General features: G+C 36.5%; 1 protein-coding gene across 1 annotated transcript in view; it reads left to right on the top strand.

The window, feature by feature from the left end:
* Positions 1 to 701: 701 nt before the first annotated feature.
* LOC145292848 (nitric oxide synthase-interacting protein-like) overlaps positions 702 to 17,944 on the top strand; it is a 43,237-nt gene continuing 25,994 nt past the window's right edge. Inside the window, exons 1-3 of the mRNA XM_080138897.1 lie at positions 702 to 1,020; positions 12,440 to 12,609; positions 16,407 to 16,459. Coding sequence (XP_079995023.1) covers positions 12,487 to 12,609; positions 16,407 to 16,459 — 176 coding nt within the window. The 5' untranslated portion in view covers positions 702 to 1,020; positions 12,440 to 12,486. The remainder of the gene's footprint in view (positions 1,021 to 12,439; positions 12,610 to 16,406; positions 16,460 to 17,944) is intronic.

Genomic DNA, 17,944 nt, shown 5'->3' with positions numbered 1-17,944 from the left:
ATTTTGTTTTTTTGCAAACATATTTAAGTTTTATTTTTCCAAACATATTTACGTTTTGTTGCTTGTTTATTTTCAAATATTTACGTTTTTTTTAAATCTTTCTAAGCGAACATCCTTTAAGGAATACTCAAGAAAACACATGCCACTCAGAGGTAAAATCAACAATTGCATCCATTATGTGGTTTGGCAAGGGTCAATTGGCGGCAAAGATCGTAATAGATTGCGCATGTTTACAAAATAATAATAATAATAATAATAATAATAATAATAATAATAAAAAAAAACTATATTTGAAAAAAATAAAAAATAAAAATAACAAAAACAAAAAAATGTTTGCGAAAAAGAAAAACGTAAATGTGTTTGGAAAAACAAAAAAGAAACGTAAATGTTTCCAAAACAAAAAAATAAATATGAAAAACGAAAAAAAAGTAAATGTTTGAAAATAAACAAGCAACAAATTGTTTGAAAAAATAAAACTTAAATATGTTTGCAAAAACAACAAAAAAACGTAAATATGTTTGAAAAAATAAAACTTAAATATGTTTGCAAAAACAAAAACTTAAATATGTTTGCATAAATAACCCAACAACAACAACAACAACAACAACAACAACAAAAAACATGTTTAAAATTAAAATATAACAAAAACATTTATTTTTATTTCAAGGGTGCCATTATATACATTTTGTGCTTCCATAACTGGGTGGGCAGACAGTAACGCCACCTATAGTTAAACGGAGGAACAGGCTCTCTCTCTTTCTTGCAGATTACCACGTTGTTTTATCTAATTACTACCAAATATGTAAGATAATGGGAAAAGGCGAAAATTTAAGCCAAATCGCAAAATAAAATTTTTAATTTTAAAAGGCTAAATACAATTTTTAAGGCCAAGTAGTAAAAAAGAAAAGGCCAAATTCGTAAAAATTTGGCCTTAAAAAATCTGCCAAATTTGTTTCATCGGTGCAACTTCCGGTTCCGGTATCTATTACATTAACGCAGCTTAAATATTCTTCTCTTAAGGTAAATAGAAAACATTGTTTTAATTGTGTTATTTTTTTCATTTTATATATTAGATGCATAAAATTTGCTTCATTTATGGAAATGCATTGTTTAAATGATGATTTATGAAAACCGCGTTCATTTTATATTTAGATACGAAGCTGAAAAGTGTGAATGCGTTCTTGTTTACGTAAACAAGTAAAACGAGGGTGAAAGTAACATAATTTTATAGAATCACTCCCGTCTCCATTCGGGTGTTTTCTTTTATTTTATGGTATTATTTATGTTTGTTTTTAAATCCTCGAATTTGTTTTTCACGGTAAACAACTAATAATCTCAATAATAATAATAATAATAATAATAATAAGGTTATTGTAATGGTTGCAAGAGATTAATTAACTGACAAAAGAGTTTTCCAACGGAGAACAGTAGTGGAGTCCACTGTTCTCCGTTGGAAAACTCCTTTGTCAGTGGACTAAAAGTTTTATTTCTGCCTTAATATTTTTTATTTAATTTTAAAGATTGAAAAAGACATAAATTAGTTTCAATTACAAGTTAGCAATTCTGTTGAAATATTCATCTTTATTGGCATTATGTACTACTTAATTGTCATGTCGAAAATAGTAATATATCCAAAAAATTACGAAAATTCATCGAATAGAACAACTGCTATTGTGATTTTAGTAAAAAAAAAAAAAAAAAAAAGAAAAGTTTAGCGTGATTGACAACAAATATTGCAGCCATGAACAAGTAATCTAAAATATGGGTTTATTTTACTGTACACACAGATTCGAAAAAGTTGTCAAAACAACAAATTAATATATAACAAATGTTATCAAAGGCAAGATAAGTTACTTTTCTACCAAACTGGATATATTTTTCGTGTTTTTATTCAATGTAACATGTTTATTCAGCTCGAAAAACATGCAGTGTTTACCGATGTATTGGAAAATTCAAAATGGCGACCGACTCTTACTTTAACACGGTAAGTTTGTGAAAAGGTGTTAAAAATAATAAACTAGACAAAATACTGTTAGAAATTCGCTCAATATATGTTACCATGACATAAGTTGACATATATTTGGTGTTTTTTTTTTTAATAGTATTTTGTCTAGTTTATTATATTAGTTATACCGTAGCTGGAAATATTGTGAAGTAGGTCTTTATGCTATACCTTGTCGATATGCCTTTGATATGTCAAATGCAATTTCCCTAGAAAGGAAGCCTTTGTCAAGAGATTCGCTAATCCTATGAGATATAACTGTTAGCACATCTGCGGTAGATCTTGCAGAACGGAAATCATGTTGCGTGTCACTAAGAAGGTAAGAAGGTTATTTCTGCTGAGGTGGTTGACTACTTCTCTATTTAATATGGATTCCAGCAACTTACTCATGACACACAGGAGACTTATTGGTCTGTACTGAGAGGGAGATGACTTATCACCTGAGTTCTTAAATACAGGGCAAACTGATGAGGTTTTTCAGAGTGTTGGAAAGCACTTCTCTTTAAGGCAACGCTTAAACAGTTTCGTAAGTATGGGAGCAAGTTCTGGTTGAAGCTTTTTTAACACTATGATTGGGATGCCGTTAGGGCCAGTTGCTTTACTGGAATCAAGGTTCTTGATTAGCTACGCGACCTCATGCACAGATATTTGTATGTTACCTAGCGTGTTCTGTATTATAGAAAGAAATATGGGGAGTTGATGGCCTTCGTCGTATAGGGTAGAATTAGCTGCAAAGTTCTTGGCAAATAGTTTGGCCTTGTCTGATGCTGACGAGATGACCTCTGGTCCATTGATAATGGTTGGGATAGAACGCACACTTCTGTTCAAGATCCTATTTGTTTGCCAAAACTGGTAGGAACCAAGTCGCTGACCAGCTACTTTAGATTTAATGGACTGAGCATATAGCTCTCTTGCATTTTTTATTACTCTTTTACAGTGGTTGCTGGCGTTCCTGAAAGCCGCTTTAGTCTCAGTGCATCTATTACGTTGGTAGCTATGGAAAAAGTGATTTCTGTGCGCGATGGCAGCAGCACATTCTGGGGAGAACCATGGCTGGCCGTTAGGCTTTTGTTAGAATTTTTTGGATGGTATGAATCAGTCTATGCTTACAATTAGCCATTCAGTCAGGTCTGATACTATGGAGGACACATCCTTTTTAAACATGGAATGCAGAGGTAGATCAGATATGAATGTACGGAAGCTATCCCAGTCAGCCATGGAGTATTGGTATACAGTACGGTGGAGAGGTACGTCTGGGGACTTATTACATTTCATTTTTATCTTAACTGATACAACGGAGTGATCGGAGGATCCTAGAGGAGAAAGAACGGAACATGAACATAGCTCAGGGGAAGTTGAGAGAAAATGATCTAGAAGGCTTGCATACTGACTGGTAGTATCGGGCACATGGGTGGGCTCGCAAACAATCTGAGTGAAGTCATAGGCAATGGCAAAATCATGACAGAACCTCCTCTCATCATCTATCTTGTTCGAGTGGGTCAGCCATTCCACGTTATGGACATTGAAGTCACCACAAATGTGAATGTTAGCCGAAGGAGTAGCAGACAGGATGTGGTCTATTTTCTCAGATATACTCTTAAAGATAGTAACTCCGCTGTTATGGGGCCGATAGAGGGCAAATATAAATGCAGTGGTGTAAGCAAGTGCAATCCGGAAGCACATATAAGGTAAATTAGGGTCTTCTCTGGAGATATCCCTGCCACACGAGAAGCCATCTTTAATGTAGGCGATTTAACATAAAAAGAACACCCACTTTATAGACGTCTGTTTATTTTTTTTAGGGTTGGTGTTTTTGGTTATTGTGGCCTGGTAGACAAACACAAAACCTTTCTTGAAAAACTTGTTATAATAATAAGTAGTTTTCCGGGTATTAAGTAATGTAATTTTTTGTTATAAGTGTTGGTCATTGTTGTACGCGCAAGCGCGCGAATATTTTTTGCCGCACGCATGGAAAACTACTTATTTGCAGAAAATTTAAATGCGATATTCGTTTTTAGCACATCCGAAAACCCATAGAAAACAAATTTTTTTTAGTACTAGTGCAAAGAGTGATCTGGACGTAACTCCCCAGAACACTGACATCAACAGCCGGAGTAAGCCGAGCGTCGCCGTAACATAAAGCTGAGCCACTGAAAATGAGGCGCAACGTTTTTCAATGCGGAGCGTGTTGCAAATTCAAAGACAACAATTTAGAAGAAAAAGAAAAAGTAAAAAACACACCAGTTTCTACATTAACGGAAAAGACACACAAGTTATATTATATTCAGGGCAGGAAGAAAAAAAAGTGTAAAAATAATATGAATTTCACATCTTTATATGACCAACTCAAAACCCTAGCCGGAGTACTGAATTTTTTGCCAACAAAAAAAATTATTGGCAAGGTCGAAAACGTGTTCGTCATGTGGACACAGCTGTCAGCTTATGAGAAGAGCAAAAGTCAGTGATGGCCATGCCTGGAGGTGTCAGGCTAGCAATTGCCGAATGTATAATTCACTAAGGACTGGCACATTTTTCACCAAGTCCGGGCTTACAATAGCAACAATTATCAAAATCATTTACCTGTAGGCGTACCAGTGAGCCACAAAAAAAGATCTCCAACGCGAATGCGGTTTAAGGTCATCACACACCATCGCCGATTGAAAAAATTTCCTGAGAGACATCTGTAGAGAAAATTTTCTCAGAAATCCCCGCAGATAGGGGCCCAGGCCATACGGTGGAAATAGACAAGGCAGTATTCAATTGCTGAAAACATAATGTAGGCCGACTAATCACACCAGTCTGGGTCTTCGGTGGATACGACCCCGCCGAAAAGGAGGGTTTCTTGATGAGTGTACCAAACCAGAATGCAGAAACCCTCCTTCCCTTAATAAAACAGTATATTCTGCTGGAGACCATGGTCGTATCAGACTGTTGGAAGGCATACAACAAAGTGGGGGGAGAGGGGTATCGCCATTTGACGGTGAACCAACCACCACAGCCTTCATTTTGTAGATTCCGAAACGAAGGCTACGATGAATCATGTGGAGCGAATGTGGAAGGAAGTGAAATAATGCAACAAAGTTGAATGCAGGACCAACCGGGAGCTTTTGGACACATATCTCGTAGAGTTTATGTGGAGGCAAAGATTTGGTAATGCTCCGTTTCTCTCCATATTAACTCAAATCGCTGAAAGCTACCTGGTTGATGACAAGCTTCTCCCTTGCACATCCACTACCACCTCTGTCCACTTTGTCGTCGTGTGATGCCATCCAACAGTCTGAAGAAACATAACCCCCCCCCCCCCCAAAAAAAAAATGAACAAATGTTTCACTTTTCATGTTTTTCTAAAAAAAACCCAAAAGGACCCCCCCCCCCCCCCCACAAAAAAAAAAGTTTGGTTGGGTTTTTTCTTTTTCTAAAAATAAAAAAAAAATTTCAACTTTACACGTTTTTCTATAAAAAACATAAAAAAGACCCCCCCCCCCCCAAAAAAAACTCAGTTTTGTTTCTATTTTTCTTGTAACAAAAAAAGAAAAAAAAAATCTTTGAAAGTATTGTTTTCGACTTACCAGAGAACCTTTTATTGAACTAACAAATGTTTAGAATTATTTTTCCATAAAAACTATTTATATAAAAAAAAAATGTTATACCATTTTCCTTTATCAGTAATAAAACTTTAAAGTTCCAAGGTAAGTTTTCCTTTTCTTTTTCTTGTAATGCTATGCGACGCTCGGCTTAATTTCCTCGGCGATGCTCGGCTTACTCCGGCTGTTGACGTCAGTGTTCCGGTGACAGCCGAGCAGTGGCTGAATTACGCCCAGATCACTCTCTGCACTAGTACCGTTTTTTTAAGGTAGGCTTTTTGTTGGTCTACCAGGCCACAGTAACCCCCCCCCCCCAAGTGGGTACTCATTTAACGTTAAATTAATATAGAAAAGTGAGGTCAACGTGCACTGGTTGTCCAAGCTCCAAAAGGTGTTTATTCTGAAAGCCGTTCTTAACATGGGGAGGTTGGATGGGGGGATGTTTATTCCAAAAGCCGTTCTTACATGGAGAGGTTGGGGGTGTTTATTCTGAAAGGCATTTTCTTATTTTCCACCTCCCTGTAATCAACTTCTTAAAGGTAAGTCTTTAGGTGGTCTCCAGTGCACTTTCACCAAAAGCGATCCCCCACTTTTTGAAACTATGATTTATTTATGTCTTTGAAACTATTTGTTTCCTGGAATGTTTCATTTGCAGCACCCTTGTAAACCTATGATAGTGGTAATTTTAAAGGATTTTTTGAATTTCTGTCTGTTGATTAGTTGAACTGTGCATTCCCGTGTTTTGTGATGAAACTCAAGCTGAGGTTGGCAGTTAGAGCTTGACACTGGAAATGTGTTGATGTGCAATCTTCTCTCCATCTAAACAGGACATTAAAATGTTGAAGTGAACTTGTCTAAGTTACCTGGTAAAGTTTATAATGTTGAAGTGATTTTGTTTAAGTTATTTGATGAATTCACATCTCACTGAAAGAAATCTACTTCAAGTAAATCCGAGAAATCTGTTGTGGACGTGGCAGTTAAATATGTCGGAGAACAACAAGCCTGCAAGAGAGGAGACACATGTGGGAGATATTCTCACTAGGAAAGATTGAATATGCAGTGCAAGTATCTATCGCTATAACTAGATATTTTCTAAAGCCTGAAGAAAATAGATACGTCTCAAGTTGCAGTTTTTCTAAGTCAAATGAAAAGAATATTTTTATCCTGACTGGACTCAAAGAAGGAACTTGGAAAGTTTTTTTTACCTGACTTTTTTCCTCATCAGAGAACGTTATTATACAAAGAATTATGTGTATCTTTTTCAGGTTATTCCTTCAGGAAAATGAGGAAATAAATTGCAGCTATAAAAGAAAACTTTCAGAACATGATTTCAGATAATAAGTTATCTTTGTCTGCAAATATTTCAACTGATCTACACAAGTGGACTTTTGTTTTAAAATGGACGACTGCAACCAAAAGAAACAAACTCTTTTCGACTTTGTTAAAATATTTCGACCTTTCAAAAAAAAAACAAAATCCTGCACTGATTAAAATCTCATATCATGGCAATAAGTAAAAGAAAGCCTTCCCTACCCATCTAATCTTTCTATCTTTCGTGATTGTTACCACACAAAGGACTTTCTTTGTAGTTGAGAGCAAAATCTTAGCAGCAGACAGCTTATGAACTTTTGGCTCTAAGTTTTTTATTTCTTAATAAAATTGTTTGTTTGTTTCTATCTACCAAGTTTTTTTTCTTATTTTAAAAATGATGACGTCATCAATTTTTGTATAAAAATTTGGTGATTTTTGCACAAACAAATGCTAACTTGCTAACATGTCATGTCAGAATGAGTTAAAATTTAAAAACTTATGGAAACTGATTCAGTAGAAAAACAATTACAAGTAAAAATATAATTTATCGAATTAATGAGTTTTATGTTTTTAATGTGGAAAAGTGGTGCCATTAGTATGACAAACTCACTTATCTCCTTTGCTGTCTTTGAAATCCATTATTGAAAAAGTAGAAAATGTCCGACCGCTGGTCTCTATCATATTTTTTTCAGAAAATAGATGTAGCACATCTATCAGATTATTTTTCATAATTTTTTGAATTCATACGAATTTCGACACGTTAGTAGGTAATTACCGGAAATGCATTTTCTTGAAAACCGCGTTTATGATGCAAGCATCCAACTTGCTATAACTTTTCATCTTATTATTAGCAAATGTGGGACTAGATGGAATATGCTAGCCTGGGAGGATGACATTATGATTAGTGAATATATACTAAACTGTTATTAAAGGAGATGGTAATATCTGGAAGTATAATCTTATGTCAACAAAACGGATATTACATTATTCTCCTCCTGAAAAGAGGAGATAATGCATGGGATGATGGTATCATGATTACACAGCTGATGCTACCTACTTAACACCGTAAATTATTGGATGATAGTATGCACAATAATACATTTAATGAAAGTTATAGCATAGTTTCGGTTTCATACAGATACAAACTCTTCATGAGTAATAGATTATTACATTTTTTGTATTAAAACGATGCCAATTTTTTCTTGATTCTGATCCAATTACCGATTCCGATTCGGATTCTTTATAAATCTCTAAATATTGAATTGTAAAGTTGTGACTTTTTTTTCACAATTAAAGGTCGGTAGTACTTGGTGACCAGTAGTCTGAGATGTCGGAAATTTTTCTGTCTCTGTCTGTCCTTGTCGCCATGTCACTAGTAAGGGTGCTGGAGGTAAACGTTTGTCTGGGCTGACGTTATCCGCCTGATAGTCAGGGACCCAAACCTTGGATTAACCACTAAGGAGGCTGTCCTATCAGCAGGCGCAAAGTACTGGGACTGCTGTATTGCCATTTGGTGAGTGGATCTGGACCATGCAGTAGTCTCTGGTGGGGCATCTCGATGCCATACTAGTGGGTAATTGTTACGGCTTTACCTTTTCGTGTGCTACAAAAAAAAAAAAAAAAAATTTCCTGTCTTTTTCTCTCTTACTTTCCTTCTCTGTACTGCTCTAACCAAGTATGCCGACCTATTCCACAAATCCCCAAACCTCAACATGAAATATATCCAGAATAAAAACTCGATTAAACCTAGAACCCCATCTTTCAACGTAGACCCCTTCTCCAACATCAGGGGTCTACGTTCCAACCTTCCAGAGGTTGAAACACAATTACAGGAGACGAAACCGGACATATTATTTCTAAGTGAAACTGGAATAGGACCGACCACTACCCTAGACGAGTTCATAATTAACGGATACTCGAATTTAACAGCTAAATCTGACCCCCAAGATTGCCATGGGCATGGAATATGTGCCTACATTAAGGATGGCTTCCCGTATGGCAGGGATATCTCTAGAGAAGATCCTAATTTACCCTATATGTGCTTCAGGGTTGCACTTGCTAACACCACTGCATTTATATTTGCCCTCTATAGGCCCCACAACAGCGGAGTTACTATCTTTAAGAGCATATCTGAGAAAATTGACCACATACTGTCTTCACATCCCTCGGCTAACATCCACATATGTGCTGATTTCAACGTCCATAACGTGGAATGGCTGACCCATTCAAATAAGACAGATGATGAGGGAAGGTTTTGTCATGATTTTGCCATTGCTTATGACCTCACTCAGATTGTTCGCGAACCCACCCGTGTGCCCGATACACCCGGTCAATATGCAAGCCTCTTAGACCTTTTTCTCTCAACTTCCCTTGAGCTATGTTCATGTTCCGTTCATTCTCCTCTAGGATCCTCCGACCACTCCGTCGTATCAGTTAAGATAAAAACGAAATGTAAGAAGCTCCCAGACGTACCCTTCCACCGTACTGTATACCGATACTCTATGGCTGACTGGGATAGCTTCCGTACATTCATATCTGATTTACCTCCGCACTCCATGTTTAAAAAGGATGTGTCCTCTATAGTATCAGATCTGACCGAATGGTTAATTGTAGGCATAGACCAATTCATACCATCTAAAAAATTTCAACAAAAACCTAACAGCCAGCCATGGTTCTCCCCAGAATGTGCTGCTGCTATCGCGCAAGGAAATCACTTTTTCCATAGCTACCAACGTAATAGATGCACTGAAACTAAAGCTGCTTTCAGGTCTGCCAGCAACCACTGTAAAAGAGTAATAAAAAATGCAAGAGAGCTATATGCCCAGTCTGTTAAATCCAAGGTAGCTGATCAGCGGCTTGGATCCCACCAGTTTTGGCAAATAACAAATAGGATCCTGAACAGAAGTGTGCGTTCTATACCAACCATTATCAATGGACCAGAGGTCATCTCGTCAGCGTCAGACAAGGCCAAACTATTTGCAAAGAACTTTGCAGCTAATTCTACCCTATGCGACGAAGGCCATCAACTCCCCATATTTCCTCCTATAACACAGAACAAGCTAGGTAACATACAAATATCCGTGCATGAGGTCGCCAAGCTAATAAAGAACCTAGATTCCAGTAAAGCAACTGGCCCTGATGGCATCCCAATTATAGTGTTAAAAAAGCTTCAACCAGAACTTGCTCCCATACTTACGAAACTATTTAAGCGCTGCCTAAAGGAGAAGTGCTTTCCGACTCCCTGGAAGACCTCTTCAGTTTGCCCTATATTTAAGAACTCAGGTGATAAGTCATCTCCCTCTCAATACAGACCTATAAGTCTCCTGTGTGTTATGAGTAAGTTGCTGGAATCCATATTAAATAGAGAAATAGTCAACCACCTCAGCAGGAATAACCTTCTTAGTGACACACAATATGGTTTCCGCTCTGCAAGATCTACCGCAGATGTGCTGACGGTTATATCCCACAGGATAAGTGAATCTCTTGACAAAGGCTTCCTTTCTAGGGCAATTGCTCTTGACATATCAAAGGCCTTTGACAAGGTATGGCATAAGGGTCTACTTCACAAGATTTCCAGCTACGGTATAACGGGAAATGTTTTCTCAATCATTAAATCATTTCTCTCCGATAGGCTCATAAGAGTAGTGGTAGATGGACAAAAATCGGAGGCCTGCAATATAAATGCTGGAGTCCCCCAGGGGTCAATCCTGGGCCCAACTCTCTTCCTGATCTACATCAATGACCTCCCTAAACACATACTTAAATCATTCGTTGACATCTATGCTGATGACACAACCATCTACGGCAACACATCAAAGGCTGTAAATGACAAAGTTCTCTCTGATTCTCTCTCCTCTGATCTCGAGCGCGTGGTTCAGTGGGGGAAGATGTGGCTGGTTACCTTTAATGCATCCAAAACCAAACTCCTATCCTTACATCATCAACGCTCTGATCCCCAGCTGGCATCAATTGTGATGGATGGCTCTCGTCTGGGTGAGGCTCCGTGTTTTGACAAGCTTCTGGGTTTGACCTTTACTCCTGATCTGAAATGGAACACGTACATCAAGTCTGTTGCCAAGGTCGCTGGAAAGATGGTGGGATCCTTCTACCGCTCCAGAAGATATCTCACTACTGATGCAATTCTCTATCTATATAAAAGCCAAGTACGTCCAAGGATGGAATACTGTTGCCATATCTGGGCAGGAGCTGCTAAAAACAGCCTATCCTGCCTTGACAGAGTACAAAATAGACTTTGTGGCTTAGTGGGGATGCCCTTTTCTCTACCCTGCAACCTCTCTCTCACAGAAGAGACGTTGCAAGCCTGTCCTTGTTTTATCGTTATTTCCATGGCAGATGCTCGTCTGAACTCCAATCTCTGGTCCCCCCTCGCCAATCTTTCACGAAAAACACCCGTTTAGCTGAATCCACTGTGAAAAATTTCCCCCACTCTATATCTGTGCCTAAATCAAAACACGGATTCCATGAACAAAGCTTCTTTCTTAGAACTGCACGCCTGTGGAACTCTGTTCCGTCTGCCTGCTTCCCTCCGGACTACAACTTGGATGTCTTCAAGTCCAATGTTAACAAATTCCTAATGAACCGCCCCCTTAAGTAAACACTTCAGCAAATCTCCTCACTAACTTAATGTACTTGCAATAACCCTTATCCCTGAGTGGCTTCCGGGCCTTGATAAGTGGTGATCACTGTGTAAAAAAAAAAAAAAAAAAAAAAAAAAAATTACTGTAAAAAACACATGTTAATGTGCAGATATTTTCTCAACCGTAAAAGTACACTTGTAAGGGATGATCTATCGATTTTAGTTTTACTATTAGCATAAAATCAATAAATATTCTTTATTTTATCATTTCTATCAGCAGTAGAAGATTTTGCTTCAAACAAAATCAATTAAAAAAGACAATTAAAAGAATCACTCTTGGCATCGAAAAATAGGCATAAATTTTTCCGATTCAGATACCCTCAAAAGTTCTGATTTTTCTGATTCCTGATTCTGATTAATCATTCCTGGTTTAAGTAAAAAATAAGTAATTTGCGAATAATGCTATAACTTATTTCACGCTATTTCAAGTTATTTACGTGATCGAGATAGGAAACACTCAAATCAGTATTATCTATAAGTTGGAAATTGATAATTTAAAGTTTTTTTGAAATATTTTTCCATGGATATTGCTTTGGCATATTCCGACAGTTGAAGTAAGCTGCCGGAATATGCTGAATACCAATGAAATTTTAAAATGCTAGAAAAAAAAAAGGAGATAGAAAACATTTATTGTTTTGTAATTTCAATAAAGAAAATGAAAACATTTTTCTTTTTTTTCATTTACTACTTTTGCACAATTAAAATTAATATTTAAAAAAAATTTTTTTTAACTATCGTCTGCTGAGATTTTCATTGGCTGCATACATAGCGCATTTGTAGTGTTGTCTGGTCGAGCAATTTTAATTGGTTGAATGTTTTGCCATATTTGTTAATACTTAGTATTAATAAGTACTTAATATTTGTACATATGGTTTTAAATTACAGATAGCTCTATTTATTCATATTGATTGTGCGTACATCTTCTGTCAAATATGACAAGGCATGCCAAAAATTGTACGGCTGGAACGGTGTACACTTACCATGAACGCAAAAAAGACACTTCTTCGTCTGGATATGGAACCAAAAGTGTCAGAGTTGGGAAAGATTCAGTCAAGGTAAGTTTGGTTTACTCGCCTCCTCTTTTAAAAAACAATTTTGTTTTCTTTTTCAGCCCAAGCAAGGTGTATTGCTACTTGAATGTCAGGGTCTATTAAATAGGATGATGTCTTCAAGGGAATATATGGGGAGTTGAGCCACGAGATGTCTGTTCATATTATATTTAAACTTTTGTATGTTGATACACTCAAAGAAGCAAGGAGGGAATTCGAAAGTTTAACAGTTGATAGGGAAAAAAACTATTAGAGTAGAAAACTTTCCTGCATCTAAGGACCTCAGCAGTGAAGGGGTGAGATTTTGTTGCTATGAGTTCATCAGAGCACATTCCATTAAAATACTTGCAAAACAAACACGGACGTAATATTGCAGTGATAGGACAAGGTTTAGTTCAAGGGCAGATGCTTGGTATGGAAACCTAATACCTTTTTATAGTAGAGAGTATTTCACTATGGCGTCAACATAATCTGAAGAGTTTTGGGTTTCCAAAGTGTAATTTCCACGTATGCATTTTTTATCTATAATAGCTGTTGGTACCCAATTGTAAAATCCGCTTAAATATGATATTTTAATTAAAACAAAAAAATTGTGACAGCACGGGCGGGGGAGGGCGACGTTGCCTGGTCATAAAAAATATGGGACTTGAGTGCCATCAGCCAGGAGCAAAACCGAAAGCAAAATTTTGTAAGCAAAAATAAATGTTTTTTTAAATTGACGCGTGCTGGGTGTGAATTTGCATAACTTAAGTTAGTAAGTGAACGGATTATCGATTGGACCACGAGAACACAGATGTGGTTATAATACAAATTCAGCTTTTTAAAAGGAAAGAACGTAATGACGGTTCACGCATGCATGGTTTGCAAACTGCGTCGAAAGTAAGGTTTTTATCTGTCCCCCACTTCAAACAATACATTTCTACATGAAATAATTGATTTTTCCAATTTTTGATATTATGTGTTTGAGAGATCGTTGTTTCTAACAGTACTGCATTTGTGCCTGTATGATGCAAATGACAAGTTTTTAGTGGACATACAAACACAGATAACAGATTTATATAATAGATGCTTTTTTTTTTTTTTACATGGAGGTCACCACTTATCAAGACCCGGAAGCCACTTAAGGATAAGGGTTATTGTGTGTACAGTAATTGATGGGATAATATCGTAGTAATCGTTAGTGTTGGAGATTTGATCAAGTGTCGAACTTAAGGGGGTGATTCATCAGGAATTTATTTATGTTGGACTTGAAGACATCCAAGTTGTAGTCAGGTGAGAAACGAGCAAACGAAAGAAAGTTCCAATGGCGTGCACTTCTAAGAAAGAAGCTTTGTTCATGGAATCTACGCTTTGATTTAGGCACAGATAAAGAGTGGGGAAACTTACTGGCAGTGGTTTCAGCTAGACGGGTGATCTATCTAGCATCTTCGTATGATCGGCATCCAGCGATAGCAACCACCTATCCTTCTGCAGAGGAAGTGGAGGAGTGAAGCATGAAATGAAAGATATGCATAAAGATGGAGGAGGGTAAAAGGGATTAATTTGCACATGTTGATCAGTCTGTTTTAGAATCATGGTAATCTTTAATGTTAGGTGACCAAAGAACTATAAGATTGAAAATTAAAGCTTTCAGATGTTCTCTCGATGATCAGTGAAATATTGACCTCCATCCAAAACTTGTGTAATTATGGAAAATAAAAATGTAAATATCATTGAATAAAATGTTCTAATTGGTGAATCCAAATGTACTTAATCCATTAATACTTTAGAAAGAACAGATAGGTGTTATAATGCAGTATTATACTTAGTAAGTTGCATATGTTGAGTCAAATAGTGCCCAATACATTAGAGTAGGTGTGGAAAAAAAGAATGAGGTTGATCACAGTTGAGGGACTCCTGAAGGCTCCTTTTTCATTTACTATTATGTTGAGGTGTAGTGGAGACCACCACTTCTTTCCCAGGCTTACTCTACTTATCCTTGATCCTCTCACTTTATTATGCTGAATATTTAGCAAGGGAACATCAAGTACCATTTTTTTTTTTTTTTAGTCTTTTGTATGATTCGACCGATAATGGAACTTGAGTCTCCCAGCCCTTTAGCAAACACTCTAATCATTATGCCAAATAGTTTGGTTAAAAGTGTGTGTAAGAACACATTATTAAACTGGGTTAGTATTATATTCTGAATCACAAGTGTTCAATATCCTCCAGATAGCTAATGTTTATGATAATTCACTGTTACACTTAGTAAGTGGTATATGTTGAAGCAATAGGTGCTCAATACCCTAGATAGTAAAGGAGTGTCTAAAAAAATACACTAGTACATTTACTATGTGTTATATGCTTGGTTGAGAAGGAGAAAACAAAAAATTCAGCATTGCCTGGGAATAAATGAAAATAAATATAAGTTTCATAATATTATTAAGGGGTGGAGAAAAGATAACAAACTCAATGTTGAAAAAAAATATAGGTTTCAATACATTTTTAAAGCGGGAAAGACCAGATAATTGATTTTGCCCAGGAGTCAATGTCTCAGTTCAGTTTCAAAAGACAAAGGATACCCTCTGTAGGAGCAGCTGTGTGTGTAATTGTGAGGCAAGGGTTGCGCAATCCCTAATCACACCTTTCCTGAATCGGCACTGTTTGAGTCCAGTGGCAAGGAGAAGTCCAGGACAACTGGAAACATTGCCAAGATAAGCGGAGAGCACATACAGCTCCTAGAAGTCCCAAATGGTCACCCATTTAGTTATGACTAGGTTCAAGGTTGCTTAACTTCGGTGATCCAATGGGAACCGGTATGTCAACGTGATTATGCTGTATAGCAATGCCCAGGAGCAAAAACTCTAAAACTGAAAGCTCATATGAATTTTTCACATTTTCATTATTTTCAGTACATTAAAGCAAGAGAGAGGAATAGGCTGGGAGGAGAAGAAAAGTGGAGAAGAGGAAAGGAGAAAGTAAGAGAGGAAGATAGAAAGAAAGAAGTAGAGAGATAGAAGTTTTAAAATAAAGATGTTGTACACTCTTTTTAACTCTTCTATTTTGTTTTTTATGTCCCCGGGCAATGTTGATTAGCCTTAGTCTATTATATACATGTTTGTTTGTTTGTTTATCCAGCTAAATGTTTAACGTATACAAAACACATCCACAAAGTTGATATTTTCTTTCAGCATTGTGTCAAGCACATTTTTTTTATTATATCCATTCTATTTGGTGTCACCAGGAACAGAATTAGTTGTAGGGAGAGTTTGGTATGATGGAAGTGGGGGGGGGGTGACATTTAGATTCAACGTCTGCTTTGATGGTTTATAACCACGACTTCAACTGGCCTCCCGAATGTCTTTGATAATCTTGGAGTAGTTCTGGAACAATTGCTTTGTGGGTGAACTCTATTGTTGCAATGTGCAGTGTGGCCAATCCAGCAAAGTTTCATGTTTAAAGATATTAGTTTAGGCCATCGTATCCAGATTTGTGTATTAGAGACTTGCAGTTAGAGACGCGTTGTGAATAAAAGATTCCTATGAACAAACAGGTTTGGCTGAATATAACTTTTTTTTTCTCTCTGAAAGTTTTGTTGTGATTTCAATGGACAATGAACATTGAAATCATTTAATTTTATAATTTTGGTCGAGTGATATTGTGTAAAACACCTTATTTATTTTCTCAGTTGTGATCAAAGAAATGGACGCTACTTTTGTTTTTAGAATCTGAAAATTTAGCCTTTAATTTCTTATCTAATGTTTCACAGATCAACCCATTCTTTTTTTTCTTTATTTAAATGTGAAATTCAACTTTATTTTTAGGACTTTGATTGCTGTTCTTTAACTTTACAACCGTGTCGAAATCCTGTTGTCACGTAAGTTAAGTTTTCTTAAATTCCAAACACCCACAATGCCATATTTTTAACTAATCCATCAATTTTTTATAATTTAGTCGGAAAATATTTATAATTTAGTTTATCTTAAATATTTCTTTATGTATGATTTAAAATTGAGTTGTTTGTGTGTAAATTAAAAGGTTTATTTTTCTTTAATGTGTTCATCAAAGTTTGCTTTCATATGTTTTTTTTCCTGCTTACTTTAATAACAGAAAATACATGCTAAAACATACTTTAGTTCTGAGATTGAGTTATGTTAAAAAACATTTTATTTTAATTGTTCTAATTAGCTATAAAATAAAATGAACAATTCATCCAACTGTTTAAGTTCTTTGTAAATTTTCCCCATTCACGAGTAAATTCATCAAATTCTACTTCTAACGAGCCATCAACCATTTTCACTTTGGTTGAGTTTTGTTTCATCTTCAACATTTGATATATTCGAGCTGAGATCATGGAAATGAACAAAAGAACCAATAAATTTTGGAAGTTTCTTTTTTTTTTTTTATAGAGCATGAAACCACATGATGTAAGAAGCTAATAAAACAAATAAAAATAAATTATTTCAAAGTCAAAACCTAATGAACAAAAAAGTATTAACTGGATAGAAAACCTGGAAAACAGAAATTCTTTTTCCTTTTTCAGAAACATTAATTACGGAATGTGAGGACTAAAGGATCAAATAAGAGACGCAAAAGTTACAAGGCTGCTGAAAGTAAAGTCAAGGTCCTCTTTCTACTCTCCTCTTATATCTTCATCCTCATCTGCAAAGATGAGGAATCAGTGTTATAATAATAAAATATATCCCGATGTTTGCATTCATCATCATATTACAATAAAAACAAGTCTCGGTCTTGAGAAGGACATGTTTGCATTCAAGGTGCCGTGATGGAAAGACCCTTCACTTGCAGAGGCATCCTGTCAACACTCAATAGCTTATACGACCCTCTGGGATTTGCCGCCCTTATCATCATCCAAGGTAAATTTATTCTAAGGGAGTTGACAGACCAGAACGCTGAATAGGACTCCCGTCTTCCTCAGGAAATGTATGAACTCTGGTTATTGTGGAGAGACTCCTTCAGAGCTCTAAATGATGTCTTTATCCCTAGGATTCTCACAGCTACACCGCCATCCAAAGCAACGCATAAGAAGCTGCACATTTTTTATGATGCATCCACAAAGGCCATAGCAGCAGTTGCCTACTTTAAAACTATTGATTTCGAAGGTAACACTCAGATTGGCTTCATCATGGGAAAGGTGAAGCTTGCTCCTCATCCAGAATGCTCCATACCAAGGATGGAACTTTGTGTAACTGTCTTAGCAGCCGAGCTAGGCGAACTGATCTTCTCCGAGATCGACCTTCAGTTTGACTCTACTGTCTATTACACAGATAGTAGGGTGGTCCTCAAATACATTTATAACGAGACCAGATGATTCTACGTATATGCGTGTGTTATGCATACG

The sequence above is a fragment of the Euprymna scolopes genome, chromosome 14 (assembly GCF_053919585.1).
Source record: "Euprymna scolopes isolate OS-2025 chromosome 14, ASM5391958v1, whole genome shotgun sequence".
Lineage (NCBI taxonomy): Eukaryota > Metazoa > Mollusca > Cephalopoda > Sepiida > Sepiolidae > Euprymna > Euprymna scolopes.
Note: the sequence above shows the minus strand (reverse complement) of the source record. Positions and strands in the feature narration are given on the sequence as shown.